Raw genomic sequence first — 18,980 nt, forward strand, 5'->3', positions numbered from 1 at the left:
ACAGATATTTGTGTGAAAATGTAAAGAGTAGAAGTAAAAAGTCGTCTGAAAAAGAAATACTCCAGTAAAGTATAGATACCCAACATTTCTACTTAAGTAAGGTAATGAAGTATTTGTACTTGGTTACTTGACACCTCTGGTTAAGACCGAGGATGTTCAGGCACTGCAGGAATTTGCTCTGTTTCTAAGAGGGTGCTGCAACGCTATGACAAATAAAATACATGGAGGAGATGAACATTCCATCAAATATGAGGCATGTCATAATGAAGTGGCCATATAAGATGCGGGAAAGATGGAGGTCCGCAGCTTGTAAGGTAGAAGAGCGGCGGGGTCACAGGGCCCTGTTCCCAGACCTGGTGAACTTTCTGGGGAAGCAAGTCAAAATCTTGTCTCATCCACTTTTTGCCGATATCTCTGATGCACAACCAAACCCCTTGATGACGGCTATAAATAGGAGCAGGAATAACATCAGAGGAAGTAGCTTTGCAACTATCACCACAGTGCACGAGACGCCAAAGCCGTCTGTAACCGCTAAGGAGTCATCCTCAGAATCCTGCCTTTTATTGTGAAGAGTCACACCCATTATCCAGGTGTTTAAAGCTGAACAAAGTTTCTCAATGGGAGAAAATTGAATTCCTAAAAAGGAAAGGAATCGGTTTTGGATGTTTGGAGGCCGGCCACATGAGCAAGAGAGTATAAAACGCTTTGGATAACTGGAACCATTTTCAAGAGGCTGTGTTGCAGATTAGAAATTAAGCAGATATTAACACTCCAGACAGGATTTTGTAATGAAAGTAATCCTTTTATTTTTTTGTAGGAAAGAACAAAGGTCACTAAAAATCTGTACAATTTGTAAAAAAAACAACACATTTAAATAAAAAAAACAATGCAAGATATGTATCTAAATAGTGTTCACTGAAGTAGTCAAAGTTGACTTTTCCTGAAAAAGGCTTTGGATTGTCCATCTGGTCCTTGAGTCCATCAGTAGTTTGTAATGCCGTCTCAGACCTGCTGTCTCAAATCCACTTCATTACATTTCTGTGACAGATCACTCATCCTACTGGTCCTCTGCTCTTCAACAAGAAGAAGTGAGTGATGTAGCTGACGACTCCAGTTCACTTCACGTCTCGGTGCTCCACTCTGGTGCTCTACGCTCACTAGTGCTGAACCAGACAGATTGGATGTGTCCAAGTTAGAAACCTGGCCACACACTGACAGAAAACACTTCAGCATGTTCTGTTCTTGCTTACCTGTCAAAACGTCTTACTTCTTCTTCCCTGCCATGGTCAAGTTCTCGCTTTTCTTTTTCTGCACCTGAAGGGAACATTACTTGTTGTCAGTCTCAATTTGCACCAAGGACAAAGTAACTGCATCCACACACTGATAGAAATCCTCCAACCTCATTCATGGCGTCATCAATCTGTTTGAGTTCTTCGTATCGGTCTCTTGAGTCTCTGAGTGGCTGCACCATCGCCTCCTCAATCTGTGGGAACAGCTAATACATGCAGACACATGCACATCATTACTTTGCATCACAGCACTGTATAACTGTAACGGTCACATTAAAGCAGCAGTGTGCAGTGTTGGGGGTAACGAGTTACAAAGTAACGGATTACAGTAACGATGTTACTATTATAGGTAACGAAGTAAAGTAACGCATTACACTCAAAATATTGGTAACTACACTACTTTACTAGACCTCAGTAACGCGCGTTCCTACGTTACTCAAGACATTTTTACCAGTCCGAAAAGTTTTCTTTTAGTGGCGCGCGAGTCACACGACACTTCCTGATGAACAGTCTATCACATGGTACGTCCCAAGTCTCTAAACTGCATCCCCGTTTCCCTCAACCAAACACGGAGAGAAGACGCGAGGAAATATGTTTTAATAGACATGAGACGTCCTTTCCTCTGAAGCGTCACGTAGGTTTCTGATGACTGCGACCGACTGACAGCAGATCACATCTGATCACATCTGATCAGCTGTCAGTCGCTTTAACAGCTGGCGGAGTTTTGTCCGGAGAGTTTTTAGCGAACATTCCAATAAAAATGCACTTAAAATAGTTGATTTAATGGTGTTAAACTACTACTTACATTAATAAAGACACAGTTATCATGAGTGTCAGAGTGGAGATGTTTTCTCTGTCGTCTGTTATCGATTAATAATCTGCATTGAGTATTTATATACTGTGATGTGTCCTGCTTATACGCGCAGGATCCATTTCTACTGGCGGAATGAGTCTGATTGTGACATCATTGTAAAATAACCCTTAATATAAATATAGTTTCTCTTCATTACGTGTTGTAAAAAGTGTTTCCTCTCTCCAGCTCTCTGATTTTAATGACATACATAATACAAGTTATTGAGGGAAACAACAGATACAATCTTAGAAGACAGTAGTTTGTGGTCCTTTTGTGGTTCAAACCTACAATGAACATATTTGAACCAGATGGTGAATAATTTAACAGATTTAATATATAACTTGAGTTTAATCTGTGATCGTCTTCACTCTAGTATGAAACTCCAGCGATCAGTCCGCTCAGCTGCAGCGTCCAGTCACCAAAAGTACCATTTATGTTTCTATCTTTCTTAAACCACTACAATGATTCCTATAACAAGCTGGTTTTGTTCTTAGGAGTCGGCCCCCATTTGGTTTAGTGGGTCTCATGTTTCCAAAAGCCTGTTTTTAATGTGTTATGCTGTTTGACCTGAATGTCCCCACCATACACAGCCTCTTGGATCCTGTTGTTTGTGGATTTTAAAGTGAGGCATATTTCTTTGGTCAGACAGTGTGAACAGGGTTAATGTTCGTTCAAGTTAATGGCTGAGTTTTATATGCCATTTTGTTTTACATGTTTACAATACACTATGTGGAAAGGCTAAGAGATGCCCTTTATTGAACATTGAACATAAAGTGATGAAAGGGCCATGATGTTTGTCCATGTATCTTTGCGGTTAATTTGGACATTTGCTTAAAAAAAGGGAAAGTAAAGTAACTAGTAGTGTAGTTACTTTTCAAATGCAGTAACTAGTAAAGTAATCTAGTTACAATTTTCAGAAGTAACTAGTAACTTGTAACTAGTTACTTTTTCTGAGTAACTACCCCAACACTGGCAGTGTGTAAGATCTGACATGTGCTACAAAAAAATAGGGGTCAGCATACAACCTAAATCTACAGTCTCTGTAACGACTAACAGTAGAACAAATTTGACCAAACAGCTAAAACTCTGAGAGCCAGTAGACATCACTCTATCTTATAACCTCTAGTGTGGTGTCGGCCTACAGTTTACGTTAGCCGTGTGTGCTACTCTGACACAATGTGTGGCTGTATGCTTGTTTATTGGTGGCACAAACGAGGGAACAACCCATATCTTTGGGTTTCTCATCTCCGGACACAATCCAAACGCTCCCCTCTTATTGCGAAAGATGAACAACTGTACGAAAGAAGCATTGTAGTTTACACAACATAACATTAATTTAGTCTACAGGCAGTCAGCCCCACTTAGCATATTTGTGTAACTGCCTTTCATTGCCAAAGGCTTTGGGGATACACATTGTCGCTTACTTGAAATACTTGATCACCAAAAGCCAAACCATATCAAAATGGTCAGTGTTCTGCAAATTCACCTTCATCACAGTCTCAAACATGGGGATGAGGACAAACTGGATGAAGCCAATCTGAGCTGTCGGCTTGGTGACCTTTTCTCTGTCCATGAACGGAGCCACGGGAAGCCCTTCAGCCTTCTCCCTGTCGCTCTGAGCAGTACACACAGAAAACCACAGCACACATAGAAAACCACCATCAACATACTTTTCAAGATTAGGAGGGAGAAATTTATTCTTTGCTCATTCATATACAGCTTTTAGGGGAAGTTCATGGCTTGAAAATTAAGAAAATCAAATCCATTTTCCTGTTAACCCTGTTTTCCTTTTCTCTTTTTACATTGATCTTTTATCACATATTTAACAGAAAGTTAGACATCATCATCATTGCTAACATGATGATGATGGCTGACCATTGCTGAAGAAAAAACTACCCTGTCTAAAAGAACTGCAAACCCCCAAATCATTTGAATGTGTTGTGAGTTCTAGTCCCACCTGCAGGAAGTACTCCTCCAGCAGGCAGTCGACCCAGGGCTCAGCCACCTCCATGGGCCGCACCTCGTTGGAGATGTCGCAACACTTGATGAGCAGCATCTTCAACTGCACAGAGCACAGGGTCAGAGGTCACCATGAATAGAGGCTTATTATATGTCCATGCAAAGCGTACAGTAGGTGGAAACTTGGTATGATGAGATGGGATCCCTGACTTTGTTGCTACTTTTATCTTTCATTGCTGTTAGTTCTGCCAATACAATTACTGCTTGTATTATCATTATTATTCCAGTACATCCACTGTTGCGGTTATTTTTGGTATTGTAACTGTTTCATCATGCCTACTACTCATTATATGAATAATGTCTGTCATATTCATGTAATGTGCTGTAACTCTGTTACGTTGTTCATTCTGGTCACATGACATCTATTGCTTCTGTCCATCCTGATAGAGGATCCTCCTCTGTTGCTCTGCTGAAGGGTTCTTCCTTTTTCCCTGTGAAAGGGTTTTCTCTATTATTTGTGGAGTTGTTTCTGATCCGATGTGAGGTCCTGGGACAGGATGTTATGTGTACAGATTGTAAAACTCTCTGATTTTGGGTTATACAAAATACATTTCATTTAATTGACTATTCTTACTACAATACTAATTTGACAATCTCTAATGATGGCTAAACTCTGCAGCACAGCTAAACCCGTACAATGATTTTACTCCTGTCTGCTTTTAGGGTTAGGGTTATTGGTTACATTAGGGGACATTGAAGGTCCAGCCCTCGATTAGTGGCAAAGTAAACACAAAGATGTCTGAAGCTCTCGGCAAGCAACCTTTATCACCATCCTAACCACCCACTCCCGACAAGAAGCCACTTTTGGTGGCAAAGGAGAGAGGTGATATACAGTGCATCCAGAAAGTATTCACAGCGCTTCACTTTTTCCACATTTTGTTATGTTACAGCCAACATTCTACACACAACACCCCATAATGACAAAGTGAAGAAAGTTTTGGGGAAACTTTTGCAAATCTATTAAAAATAAAGAACGAAAATATAACATGTACATAAGTATTCACAGCCTTTGCTCAATACTTTGTTGAAGCACCTTTGGCAGCAATTACAGCCTCAATTCTTCTTGAGTGTGATGCTACAAGCTTTGCAAACCTATTCCTGGGTAGTTTCTCCCATTCTCCTTTGCAGAAACTCCCAAGTTCCATCCGGTGCACAGCCATTTTCAGATCTCTCCAGAGATATTCAATTGGGTTCAAGTCAGGGCTCTGGCTGGGCCACTCAAGACCTTCACAGAGTTTCCCGAAGACACTCCTTTGTTGTCTTGGCTGTGTGCTTCAGGTCATTGTCCTGTTGGAAGATGAACCGTTGCCCCAGTTTACGCTCTGGAGCAGAGCGCTCTGGACCTCATGAATCGAGGAAGTCTCTGTAGATTGCTGCATTCATCTTTCGCTCAATCCTGACTAGTCTCCCAGTTCCTCCCGCTGAAAAACATCCCCACAGCAGGATGCTGCCAAAACCATGCTTCACTGTAGGGATGGTATTGGTTTCCTTCCGACAGGATGCTGCCACCACCATGCTTCACTGTAGGGTATTAGCCAGGTGATGAGATGTGCCTGGTTTCCTCCAGACATGACGCTTGGCATTCAGGCCAAAGAGTTCAATCTTTCTTTCAACAGACCAGAGAATTTTGTTTCTCATGGTCTGAGAGTCCTTCAGGTGCCTTTTGGCAAACTCCAGGTGGGCTGTCATGTGCTTTTTACCGAGGAGTCGCTTCCGTCTGGCCGCTCTACCATACGGGGGGGTATTCTTCGTACCTGGCTAAACAAAGTCAAGCAAATGTCCTAATCTCCATCTTAAATTAGCGAGATGATTGACATCAGGCTATCTGGGTTTCTTCACGGCTGATCCGCGCTGAAATATCTCGTTAATTCTAGCCAGACGTCAGTCATCTGGATAAATGCGCCGCTCCTCTTCAGAAGGGATAATAATGGAGCACTGACACCACCATGTTCTAACAGTACAATGGACAATAAACTCAGAGGAACCTCTTTTTATTTCTCTAATGAGAAGCAGGAGATGATCATGAAGGCATATGAGGAAGTCAATACCGTAGTCATTCACAGCAAACGCATTGCGAATAATCCAAAGTTTTTGCAACATTGTTACCGTGAACGCAACTTTAACTCCGCCCCCGCTGAGAGACATAAGCGTCTAAATATATCAGAAAAGTTAAATGCGTCAGTGTTGAGAAAATGTATCGGCTAATTTGAAGTGCTTCATCACCCAAATCAATCAGATTATATTTACGAATAAATATATACTTATGAGGATATATGTACTGTATGCACGTATGAATCATGTACTATATATGTGTATATGAGTTTGAATATGTGTATGGGCGGATCAGTATGTATGTTTTATTCATAATCAGAAATTCAATCAATTGAAGCAGTGAAAATAAATTATGTGTGATTCTCTGTATTCTTATCACGATCACCTTAATCATATTCTACAATAATGATATGTATGGTGTACTAATAACACTGTCATATAATTATGATGCTTTCAACACATCCATAAGTTTCTTAAGAGCTAAATAAACTTAAGAACAGCGCGGCATGCAGCGGCTGACAGTCTGTGTCTGAGGCGATCAGCTGCGCCTGTGCTGATCAGTGTCCGCGGCTCGAGAAGCTCTCTAAATAAATTATTTCTTGCGGGCAAAATTTATATCGCCGCGTATAGGAAGTCATGATGATGTAAAGGATGGATCCTGGCGATCTGAAAGAACTCTCTCCTTATAAAACTAATAAAACTAATATAACTAATATCGCTCCTTCATCAATGAGGAAGGGAGCTGCCTCTTTTGTCCGTGGGAGTGTCCAGCTTATCCAGTGAAGTTCAGTAAACCTGCCCGGGAGCAGGTTTAAATTTTTGGATGTGTTGCTATGGTGATTAATCTAAGCTTGCTTCGAGAAACCGAGAACGCCTGACCTACGTCATCTTATCCTGACAATTAGCCGCTAACTCAGTAAGCCAGGTACGAGATATAGGGCCCAGGCCTGCTTTGTGGAGTGCTGCAGAGATGGTTGTCCTTCTGGAAGGTTCTCCTCTCTTCATAGAGCAACGCTGGAGCTCTGTCAGAGGCACCATCGGGTTCTTGGTCTTGGCCTCCCTGATGAAGGCTCTTCTCCCCCGATCGCTCAGTTTGGCCGGGCGGACAACTCTAGGAAGAGTCCTGGTGGTTCCAAACTTCCTTCACGTATGGATGATGGAGGCCACTGTGCTCAATGGGACCTTCAATGCTGCAGAAATGTTTCTGTACCCTTCGCCAGATCTGTGCCTCTCTACAATTCTGTCTCTGAGGTCTACAGACAATTCTTGGACTTCATGGCTTTGTGCTCTGACATGCACCGTCAACTGTGGGACCTGATATAGACCGGTGTGTGCCTTTCTAAATCAAGTTGTAGGAACATCTCAAGGATAAACAGGGGAAACAGGATGCGCCTGAGCTCAATTTTTTAGTGTCATGGCAAAGGCTGTGAATTCTTATGTACATGTTATATTTTCGTTCTTTATTTTTAATATATTTGCAAAAGAATTCCCAAAACCTTTTTCACTTTGTCATTATGAGGTGTTGTGTGTAGAATGTTGAGGGGAAAAAATGAATTTAATCCATTTTGGAATAAGGCTGTAATATAACAAAATGTGGAAAAAGTGAAGCGCTGTGAATACTTTCCGGATGCACTGTAAAAAGAAGCAAAGCAAGAATAAACATTAGCTATTCAGAAATAACTGATGACTGTGAATTTAGATTGTATGGACCCAGCAATAGTACAATGCATGATGCCGTACTGGACTTTATTTTGGGGACGTTAAGGAACTCCGGGACAGTTGGGAGCTAGGGATTGAGTTGTAATAATTGTTTGTGGTGCATATTTCATTTTGTTGCATTGAATTTAGATTATTAATAACAACTGACTGTTTGGTTTTGTGTGCTTCTTTTCCTTTTGACATTCTTAGATCTTAGATGTTACGCAGTCCGGTGGCAGCAGTTTAATGCTATTAACAGATCATCTTATTCCCTTTTATTTCAGCGCTTTTCCCCTTTAATTGAAGTTGGAGGGTGAATTATTACAACATATATAACATTACACATTATGAAAGGAAACACAAACCCAGACAGCATCAGGACACATTCACACCTGTAGTTTGGTTCGTTTGGTCCTGATGACATCACCAAAACTGTCCAATGAAGGAGTTTCCTGTCAGTGTGAATCACTTCATGCTAAATGAAGCTCTAGACCAGGGATTCCCAAAGTGGGGTGCACGAGCTGCCTCTAGGGGGTGCGCGAGAGGAAAAATGTAATGGTGGTCTAATGGTGTAATAATTAATATTAAACATAATTTAAAAAAAAAATTAAGTAGGATTTTTTAATAATAAAATTTCCCTTTGTAAGATTTAAATTTAAAATTAAAACCTTACAATTTAATAAATAGATGCACTTCCGGTCCGGCCGCCAGACTGTCTTTTACTACACACTAGCTAGCCTAGCTTGTGCACCTCATTTCGTCACGTCATTTCATTCATTCAGCAACATCCATGAAAATATGTTAAACTGGCTGAAATCGGGGAAGCTGTCAGGTGGGACATCTGAAGCTATCAGTAATAAAAGAGGAGAGGGACAGAGAGAGAGGGAGGAACCGGAGGGAGAGAAACAGAGAGGTGCGTTGGGGAGAGACCGGGAGAAGAAATCGACCGGGAGTCGGAGAAAGAGGAGACGGAGCGGGAGCACAGAGACCCATCGCGGAGTCAAGGTGAAAAAAGAGGAAACGAGAGTGAGCATCAGACTGGGAAAAAAGAGGAAACATGATGACAATTCTCTGGGTCTGGGCTTCACTTGGATTGGAATGCAGATTGCCCAAAGCCACAGTGCGTGTTGTGCAGTGAGGTTCTGGCTAACAGCTGTCTGAAGCCTCTTATTTGCGCCGCCACCTGAACACCAAGCATGCCAGTGCAAGTCAGAAGCCCCTTACATTTTTTAGATCCACATTGGAAGAGTTACAAAACAGCCAAAAACAATTGCAGTCTCATTCACGTGAGTCTCTCACTTTCTCCCCCTCCCTCTCTATCTCTCTTGCTGCAGGCTGAGCCACCTGCGCTGCGTGTGAAAATCCTCATCTGGACCCCCCTTTTTTTATTTATATCCTTTTCTGAGCCTATGTGCCACTCTTTGTTCTTTACGTGGCTTACTGTGTTTAAGTGAATACATGTGAAATGCAATCTGCCTCTGAGCCTGTGCGTGTGTCCTCGCCATCCTTATTGCTCTTTAAAAGTGACGCCTTGTGTAACTGACATTTATACAGCGGACTAAATCTTGTAACAAACGCCACGCGCGAGCAAACAGTTCTCGCATTGGTCCGATTTTATGCGGCTATAAATAGGCTCTGTTGCGGTTTTTTTTTTAAGGTGTGGGGGATTGGGGGTGTGTGAACCCGGTCGGGATGTAGAAGGGGGTGCGTGGCCTAAAAAGTTTGGGAACCGCTGCTCTAGACCAAACTCTTGCAAGCCTGTAGTTTATTACTCACACATCTGACAATCACTCCTCATGCATGCTCATTCAGTGTTTAGTTGCTGTCATTGTTCAGGCCGTCAATCATGACACCAGCTGTTTAGATCAGCTGGTCTCCTCTATCCAATAAGAACAATGACATGGTTATCCTCTCATCTCGCTGCTGTCTCTTTAAATATCGCTCTACCTTCAGTTCATTCATGTTGCTGTTACGCACCCCTTCATCAACTCATCATTCCATCATCATCATCAGCACCACCACCACCACCACCATCATCATCTTCATCATCAGCCTCCACCACCACCACCAGGTCTGGACTTCAGGGGGGTCCATCTTGCTCCTGATTGGAGCAGACGGCCCTCCATTACAGATCTCCCTGTAGAGTCCAAGTGCCAAAAACCTCATCCTCATATCATCTGTTAACCATAAACAATTATCCTTTCTTTATGTGACTGGTCTCTCTTGATTGAAATCGTATTCGTTCAATTCGAACAAGTCAAATGAACATGAAATGAAACAGAACAAAAATGATTTTAGTTGGTTCAGACCAACTGAACCTAACGGCAGGTGTGGGAAGCGTCGAACGGCTGTAAGTCAAAGTGTTCTTACACAGGTGACGTGCTCCTCGTCTGCGTAGTCAAATTGGTCGACTTTCTGCTTGAAGGAGTCCAGGATCTCACCGTGTCGTGCCATGTCTGTAGCCAGGATCAGGGTGGTAGCTCCCTGAAGACCAGCACACAGTGAAACAACTCATCAATACACACAAACACATGGTAAATGTAGACAGGACAGTTATGTACACAAGTAGTCAAAAATAGCAGTAAATGGTAAGTAGACTCTTTTCTAGTCTTCAGACTACTCAAAGCGCTTTCACACTACTTAGATAGATACACAGATAGATAGATACTTTATTAATCCCCAAGGGGAAATTTATTGTCGTAGTAGCGCCGTACGACTTGAAGATACAAATAAACACACAAGATAAAATATTTAAAGAAGCAACATGGATGAAAGATATATACACAAAATAAAATAAAATAGGAATAAAGTAAATATAAATATATATATATATATATATATATATATATATATATATATATACAAATATTCACAATAAAATAGAATAGAATACAAATAACTGGAATGAAATATATGTACAGCTGCAAGTGTATTCATTAATTAAGCAAATTAAATGTAAACAATAGATAGTGCAAAATGCAAAGTATGTATGTGAACTGTAATAAGCATACACATATATACAGTGATGAAATAATCCACAGAGGATCTGGCAAGCGGTGACTTGTTGTAAAGCCGTAGGCAGGAATGTTCTCCTGTAGCGGTCCTAGTTGCAGCGGAGCGTGAGGAATCTCTTGGAGAAAGTGCTCCGCTGACCCGGGTTGTCCAATATGGACTATAGCTTCTTCAGCGTCCTCCACCACCTGTTCCAGATACTCCAGTTCACAGCCGATGATGGAGCCGGCCTTCTTAACTAGCTTGTTAAGTCTGTACATTTAACGTTCACAACTTGAAGCTGAAGGAGCAGTGGACCGAGCTACTTATGTCTCATGTTAACTCACTTGATTCATGGTGTGCAAGAAATGACATTGCTAAAATGCATGCTGGGTAAATGACACCACTCACACAGGAAGACTTTTCTTGTGCAGGAAGAAGTCTTTTCCTGTGCAGCTAAGTGGGCGGGCTTTACCCATCATGCATTTTGGCGATGTCACTTTTTTCAAACCATGAGTCAACTTCTATCCGTGAGATGTAAGTAGCTCAGACCGCTGTACATGTATCTGTAAACGTTAAATGTTGCTGATGGCCGTTGTTACGGCCGCGCATGCACCACTAGTATCAAGGCCATACTGCCATACTGCATCATTGGTGCCAATCTACCTCACCAATGATGTGTATATATGTATATGTAATCGTAAACGTCAATCAGCTGATGACTCCTGCGATGGCGATCAGTGATGTCGACCAGCTTTTCAATTCAGCGATGTCAATCAGCTGTTCTACAAACGACGGTCCATACTCGTTCCAATGAAGAATAGTTCTTGACTTAATGTAGAAGCTCCAACCTTACCCAATTTCAGTCTCAGAGCCACTCGGGGGCAAATGGGAGAACATGTTTGGACGCGTGTTCTTGCCACAAACAAATCCAATGTCCAGTGCGCTGTGTCTCTTTGATCCATTTATCCTCTGTTCCGTGACAGTGACCTCATAGCATTAATCCGCATGTCCAATACACTTGAATTAAGTTGGTCTTACATGTTGCAGCACAACACAGGATACAACAAGACCGGATACAGCACTACCACGTTGACACGACAACGGTCAAAAACTATTGTGCTTCCCATCCACACACACCTGGCCCCATTAGCAGGCACTTACCTATATGCCCTTTGAACTGAATGTGCCACCCTGTGTTCAGATAAAGGACTACATGTCCCGTTTCACCCAGGCCGTTTCTCAATACCCAAGTACACAAGTACGGACTTGTGAACTTTTGGAGTCTGGACTTAGACTTCAAAAGACAGGAGAACGCAGGACGGTCTTTCTGCAGTTGGAACAGCAGCTGACTTGATGACGTCACCACCTCAGCTGTTGTCATGGTTACTCTGATTCTTCACTGTAAAGTATTTTTACAGTCAAACAAAATATGACAACCCTGCTCTTTTTGTACTGGTTTCACAGACATACACATATCATTGTATATATATTGTGTATATATATATATATATACACATATATATATATTGTGTATATATATTGTGTATATATATATATATATATCGTATATATATATATATATATATACATATATATATATATATACACACACAGATACACATCTCATTGTGTATATATTGTGTTTATAAATATGTATTTTATATAAATACTTATATAGATATACATATAAATGTAGACATAATATGTTTATAAATGTGTTTTATATATACTTATATATTTATATAGATACGCATATAATTGTATATATTATATGTTTATAAATATGTATAATATATATATATATATATATACTTATATAGATACACATACAATTGTTTTTATTATATGTTTATAAATATGTATATATATATATATACACATATAATTGCAAACAATTCGGTCAAAAGGAATAAGACAGCACTGTAGTTCAAAGTAAAAGTTAAATTAAAATCTTAAGTTATAAACCTTAACCTTTCCCTCAGTCAAACTGATTTAATGTGACTGTGCATGAATAATAATTGCTTGCTTGTTAAATGCTCGAAACAGAATAATATCTCATGTTTAATCGATACGGAGACATCGGAGCCAGCGGATCATTTCAAAAAGTCCAGCCGAGATCAGGCTGCTGTCGGCGGGCAGCAGAGCGCTGACGGCCCGGTGCTGCGGGGCTCACGGTCCCGCGAGCAGGACCTCGACCCGTCAGCGTATCTTTTTAAGTCGGCCGATTCTTGAGAAAGCGACCACAGATTTGACGCTTAAACAAATAACTTCTGGCCTGAAAACATCCTAAACTTAAATGTTGTGACTCAACAACGGTAGTATTCAGAGAATATCAACTTTCAGTTATGAGTTTTCTCATCCGTCATCGTTCCCCGTTTGCTGGTTCGAAATGCATTCTGGGATATTGGCTCTCTCAAGTACGCTCAAGTCTGCTCTGATGCATCCTGGGTAAAATGGGCGGATCAAGTCACATCCGGGCATTTTCACCGTTCTTGGCGAGAAGCGGACTTTTGAATTGGAACAGTACTTGGGCCGCGACTGATGACGTTTCACGAGTCCAGAGAACACGAGTACAGAGAAGAACGCTGATTGAGAAACACAGTGTTTCCCTCAAACAACAAAACCCAATTTTGGCTTCAACACACACCATCAACCGTTGTGCATTCAAAGGGAATATGAGCCAGTGTGTCAACTGGTAACAGCTTTGTCACAACAGCAAAATACCAAAAGAACACATTCCACCATCAACCATATGGAACGTGGAAAGCCTCAGTTTGATGTTTTTATATTGTTCTATATCGTCGGCTATCGTTTATGAACGTTTGTGCCTGAATGCCGTCTTGTACTGCGACTGCAACACTGCTGTGCGTCAAATTTAGGGAAAAGTAGTTTTTTAATCATTATAATTCATCAACTACACGTGTAGAATAGCACTACCCCTGACCATTGAGCACATGAAGCACACAGGATCCAGGGTGGTACCACCTAATGCTGGGTTCACGCCAAACGCGGTGTGAATTATCCGCGCGAGTAGATTATGTGCAAAGTCAATGCACAGGCGCGATAGGTTGCGAAGACGTGAAATTTGCACCGGGCGACGCGACTGACGCGTTTGAGGCAGGGCGAACAGAGCGAAGGACGCGGCGCAGATTTGCGTGAGTTGAAATATCCCAACTCTGGCGGAAAAATCGTGTGAGTCATAGTTGCGTCAGCCAATCAGCGTTGAGAATCAGCGTTGAGAAGCTCCGCCCATCACCACTGTCGTCTTGCTGTTGCTGAATCAAACTGATAGAAGTAGCGCTGGTAGCGGCTTCATTCAGATCCTGTTGTGGGACTACGGATAATATTATGAACCCAGACACCATGGAGTTTGATGTTCCCACATATGTGGAGTTTACACAACAAGCATAAAGCAGAACTAGTGGTTATTTACATGGTGGATGAAGGAAACGGTAACGGTGTTTTTACGGAAATAAGCCATGGAGACCGCAGTTCCTGGAGGAGTCGGTTGAAATTCACCAAGCTGTGTGCGGCTACGAATGATGTTATGAACTCAAACACGAAGGCGTTTCATGTTCCGGCGTTTTTGGGACTTCCACAACAAGTATAAAGCAGAACTAGTGGTTATTCATTCCATGGTCAATAGCGGAAAAGATAACTCTTTTTCACGGAGAGAAGCGACGGCAATAAGCCACACGTTTGGTGTGAACACCCTCTTTTCACTCGGGCGAGTAAACTGAACACACACACACACACACACACACACACACACACACACACACACACACACACACACACACACAGACCTACCTGTCGTATCTGTTTAAACGCCTCAGGGTCGAAGTTGGAGAAGATGTTGCAGTCGGGCTGTGAGAAGATCTGGAAGGCCACAGCACAGTGGTGGTTCTCCAGAGGGGAGATGTCATTGTAGCGAACTGCCAGCTCTGTTCTGGCGTTGATCTGGTACCTGGATGGAAGAGAAATGAGAGAGAGAGAGAGAGAGAGAGAGAGAGATTCAAAGAAAGCAGGAACAGAGAGAGATTCAAAGAAAGCAGAAACAAAGTGTAAGATAAGAGATGGCAGAGAGGAGAATGCAGAGAGAGAGTGTGTGTGTGTCTCTTACGTGTTGTTGAATCCAGGGTGATCGAGATCATGACACACAGCAGCTGTCATGAGAATCAATACGTCGACCTGTGTGAACTTCTCCTGAAAGAGGACACACAGAAGTCCAGACATCCACGCATTTATATTAATTAAAGCATCAATTGAGTCCTTAACCAAAAGATCCTGTCCATACGTGTGCTCCACCCTCATAATTGCCATGATGCGTTATGAGTGTGTGTGACCTCGTTAGCACATCACTCGGCCTGTGATAAGTAAACCTCCAGTGAATAGTCATCTCTAACAACAGAAGGATAATTTGACAAGAAGATCCTCTATTCCTTTTTTCGTTCTTTTTTTATTCACATGTGCGTCTCCTCTTCATCGCACCCAACCTCATCCTCTCATCCTCTTTACCCAGAGCTTTCCCAATCCCCTCCAACTGTCCCATAACAAATCTTCCCAGATATTACTAAGTCAAAACATGAAACTTTGCTCTCAAGTCTCAAGTTACCTGCAGGCTGCAGAGGCAGATCATGCTGTACATCATCTGGGTGACGCAGAAACAGTGGCGGAAGTTATGGAAGGGGTTATTCTTATAGTTGTCATGAATACAAAGCTACACAGAGAGAGACAGGGAGAGAAACAGGAGGTTTGAGATCTTTGAGCTCTTGGGCATCAAAGTATTCCGAGACATTGTTCTGGTTGGGAAAAGACCCAATCAATGGTCTTATGTTGGTTTCTATTCAAATGTGCAGATGGTACTGGGTACAGATCTCACCAGCCATCTCTTGAGTGTGATGGGGTTGATGTTGAAGTCTTTGACCAAGCCCAGGTCATGGTACATATGTTCCAGACAGCTCAGCATCTGGGGGAACAAAGGAACGTGTCATTGATATGTCTGTATACATATATATATCAGGGAGATCTGGGTTTTTCATTTTGAAGACAACATTTTTAAATGTGAAATGTTATGGAATGTCAAAATAAAATATAATTTTGTCTAATCTTAAATACCAGTATTGTTTGTGAGTTAGCATTCATTTATTTTTGGATGGGTTTAGCCAAACAACTGAATCTGAGGTAGACCGGGTCGGCCCTCAGAAGATCGAAGGTTCGACCCCCGGCTCCTTACGTGTCCTCTTGACGGCCGTACCGTTCCCCTGTTGTACATGATTGTTCTCAAAGCCGGCTCCAATCCCGCTGAGTCCATGCCAGATATTTCAAATCGATCTAATTTATTTCACACAAGTTTACTTGTCAAAAATGGTAAATGGACTGTTCTTTTCTAATTTTCGGATTACTCAAGGTGCCACCTGTCCATCAGGACTAACTAACATTCATACACTGATGGGAGGAGCTACCATGAAGGTACCACCTGTCCATCAGGACTAACTAACATTCATACACTGATGGGAGGAGCTACCATGAAGGAACCACCTGTCCATCAGGACTAACTAACATTCATACACTGATGGGAGGAGCTACCATGAAGGAACCACCTGTCCATCAGGACTAACTAACATTCATACACTGATGGGAGGAGCTACCATGAAGGAACCACCTGTCCATCAGGACTAACTAACATTCATACACTGATGGGAGGAGCTACCATGAAGGAACCACCTGTCCATCAGGACTAACTAACATTCATACACTGATGGGAGGAGCTACCATGAAGGTACCACCTGTCCATCAGGACTAACTAACATTCACACTGATGGGAGGAGCTACTATGAAGGTACCACCTGTCCATCAGGACTAACTAACATTCATACACTGATGGGAGGAGCTACCATGAAGGAACCACCTGTCCATCAGGACTAACTAACATTCATACACTGATGGGAGGAGCTACCATGAAGGTACCACCTGTCCATCAGGACTAACTAACATTCACACTGATGGGAGGAGCTACCATGAAGGTACCACCTGTCCATCAGGACTAACTAACATTCACACTGATGGGAGGAGCTACTATGAAGGTACCACCTGTCCATCAGGACTAACTAACATTCACACTGATGGGAGGAGCTACCATGAAGGTACCACCTGTCCATCAGGACTAACTAACATTCACACTGATGGGAGGAGCTACCATGAAGGTACCACCTGTCCATCAGGACTAACTAACATTCACACTGATGGGAGGAGCTACCATGAAGGTACCACCTGTCCATCAGGACTAACTAACATTCATACACTGATGGGAGGATCTACCATGAAGGTACCACCTGTCCATCAGAACTAACTAACCATAAATACCAGAATCAGCCTACGCGAGTAATTTGGGGTGTCTCGCCCAAGGACACATCAATATAGCGGAGCTGGGGATTGAACCACAGATTCTCTGATTGAAGGACGACCCGCTCCTTCACCAAGCCACAGTCATCATTTATAAATGGCTGCTTTCCAGTTCAAGACCACTTGCATTGTGCATGTTGACTTGTTGTGTATTATGTTGACACACACTGGCAATGATTAATGAATGAATGTCAATGAAGTGATAATTAATGTCATGTTCATTATAACGTTATTAGTTATAATTAATTATAACGAATTCCCTTAAATGTATCCATATTTCACACTGGAGATGTATTTGCACGTATAATGTACTGTTCAACAATTACTACATCCAGATACAAATCACAATTTTAAATATTTTCTTAACAATTCAAATGAATGTGAATTCCTCCTTTAATAATCTAGGTTATGAATGAATTGTTTTATAATGTGTAGAGATGGTACAAATAGCCACCAGGCTGACGGTTGGCCATCGGTGCACATCTGTGGCCCAAGTTTGTGCGGCATGTCCCTCACACTGATTCACTGTTCAGCTTAAGCAAATTACTGCAGGAGTGAAATGGAAGCGAGGAAAGGAAAAGCAAGCAAAGGACTTAAGTCAAGTGGGCACACATAGAATGCTCTTCTCATTTATCATTTTCAATTCATCTGATCATTCATATATACGAGTATTTTCACAACAACATGGCCATCTGGAAAATGGCCGTCACCGAGGAGTTCCTTGAGTTGATACCATGACAGACACCACTACATCCAATTACATCTTTAGCGCTCTCGTTGAAGCGCTGAACCGGGTCGGAGTGGACTGGACCCGTGTTGTCAGCGGGGCTACAAACGGTGCACCATCAATGATTGGGAGAAAAACAGGCGTTGTGGCGAAATTCGGGGAGAAAGTAGGAGCTGCAAATGGAGGATAACGTTGTTGGACATTTCACTGTATTTTGCACCACGAGGCATTGTGTTGCAAGTCGTTAAAAATGAATCCCGTCATGAAAGTGGCGTCAAAAACGCGTCACAAAGGAGGAAATCTGCAGAGGAGACCAGGCAGATAAACAGTGGGCTGATGTCTGAATTTTTGGTCTATGTTCCTAGTTTATTGTAGAAAGACCTTAAAATAGGGTTTATCATCCAAAAACCTTCACCAATGATTTAAACATAGAGACATTTTGTCGTTATGTATGCGTTATTATGCTATGATTTTACTGGTCCGGACCACTTGAGATCAAAATGGCAGCATGTGATCCCTTAACTAAAATTAGTTTGACACCCCTGGTCTCGATGATCGCTTTTTGACAGTTCCAATGAAACAAATTGATGCTAAAATCACCAACAATCTATCTACCGTCAAAACAAACTTGTGACTGATCTACTTTGCTTTCAGCCTGTAATCAAACCAGTCATGTTGGAAGCAGGCTGAGACTCATCTTTCCAAGTGTTCTCAACCGAAATGAACTATACCAAAGGAGAAAAGTAGATGTAATTTTAGTTTCCATCTTGGTCCAGCTCAGTCATAGAGAGAGGGTAAGGAGCCCAGACATCCGGAGAGAGTAGAGCCTGTTTGTTTCCCAAGAAGCCAGTTGAGGTCATTCAGGCATCTGATATGGACGGTGCTTGGGCGCCTCCCTTTGAAGGTATTCCAGCCAGGTTCAATTGGAAGGAGACCCAAGGGT

General features: G+C 42.0%; 1 protein-coding gene across 1 annotated transcript in view; it reads right to left on the reverse strand.

The window, feature by feature from the left end:
- Nucleotides 1-1,263: 1,263 nt before the first annotated feature.
- Nucleotides 1,264-18,980, reverse strand: part of pde9aa (phosphodiesterase 9aa) — a gene marked incomplete at both ends in the record, with an annotated part of 56,966 nt that continues 39,249 nt past the window's right edge. The window contains 9 exons of the mRNA XM_079231361.1: nucleotides 1,264-1,314; nucleotides 1,400-1,495; nucleotides 3,629-3,757; nucleotides 4,100-4,204; nucleotides 10,282-10,395; nucleotides 14,716-14,872; nucleotides 15,029-15,111; nucleotides 15,521-15,625; nucleotides 15,788-15,874. Of these exons, the coding sequence (XP_079087487.1) occupies nucleotides 1,264-1,314; nucleotides 1,400-1,495; nucleotides 3,629-3,757; nucleotides 4,100-4,204; nucleotides 10,282-10,395; nucleotides 14,716-14,872; nucleotides 15,029-15,111; nucleotides 15,521-15,625; nucleotides 15,788-15,874 (927 nt within the window). The remainder of the gene's footprint in view (nucleotides 1,315-1,399; nucleotides 1,496-3,628; nucleotides 3,758-4,099; nucleotides 4,205-10,281; nucleotides 10,396-14,715; nucleotides 14,873-15,028; nucleotides 15,112-15,520; nucleotides 15,626-15,787; nucleotides 15,875-18,980) is intronic.

This window comes from Taurulus bubalis, assembly GCF_910589615.1.
Source record: "Taurulus bubalis genome assembly, chromosome: 15".
NCBI classification, from domain to species: Eukaryota; Metazoa; Chordata; class Actinopteri; order Perciformes; family Cottidae; genus Taurulus; species Taurulus bubalis.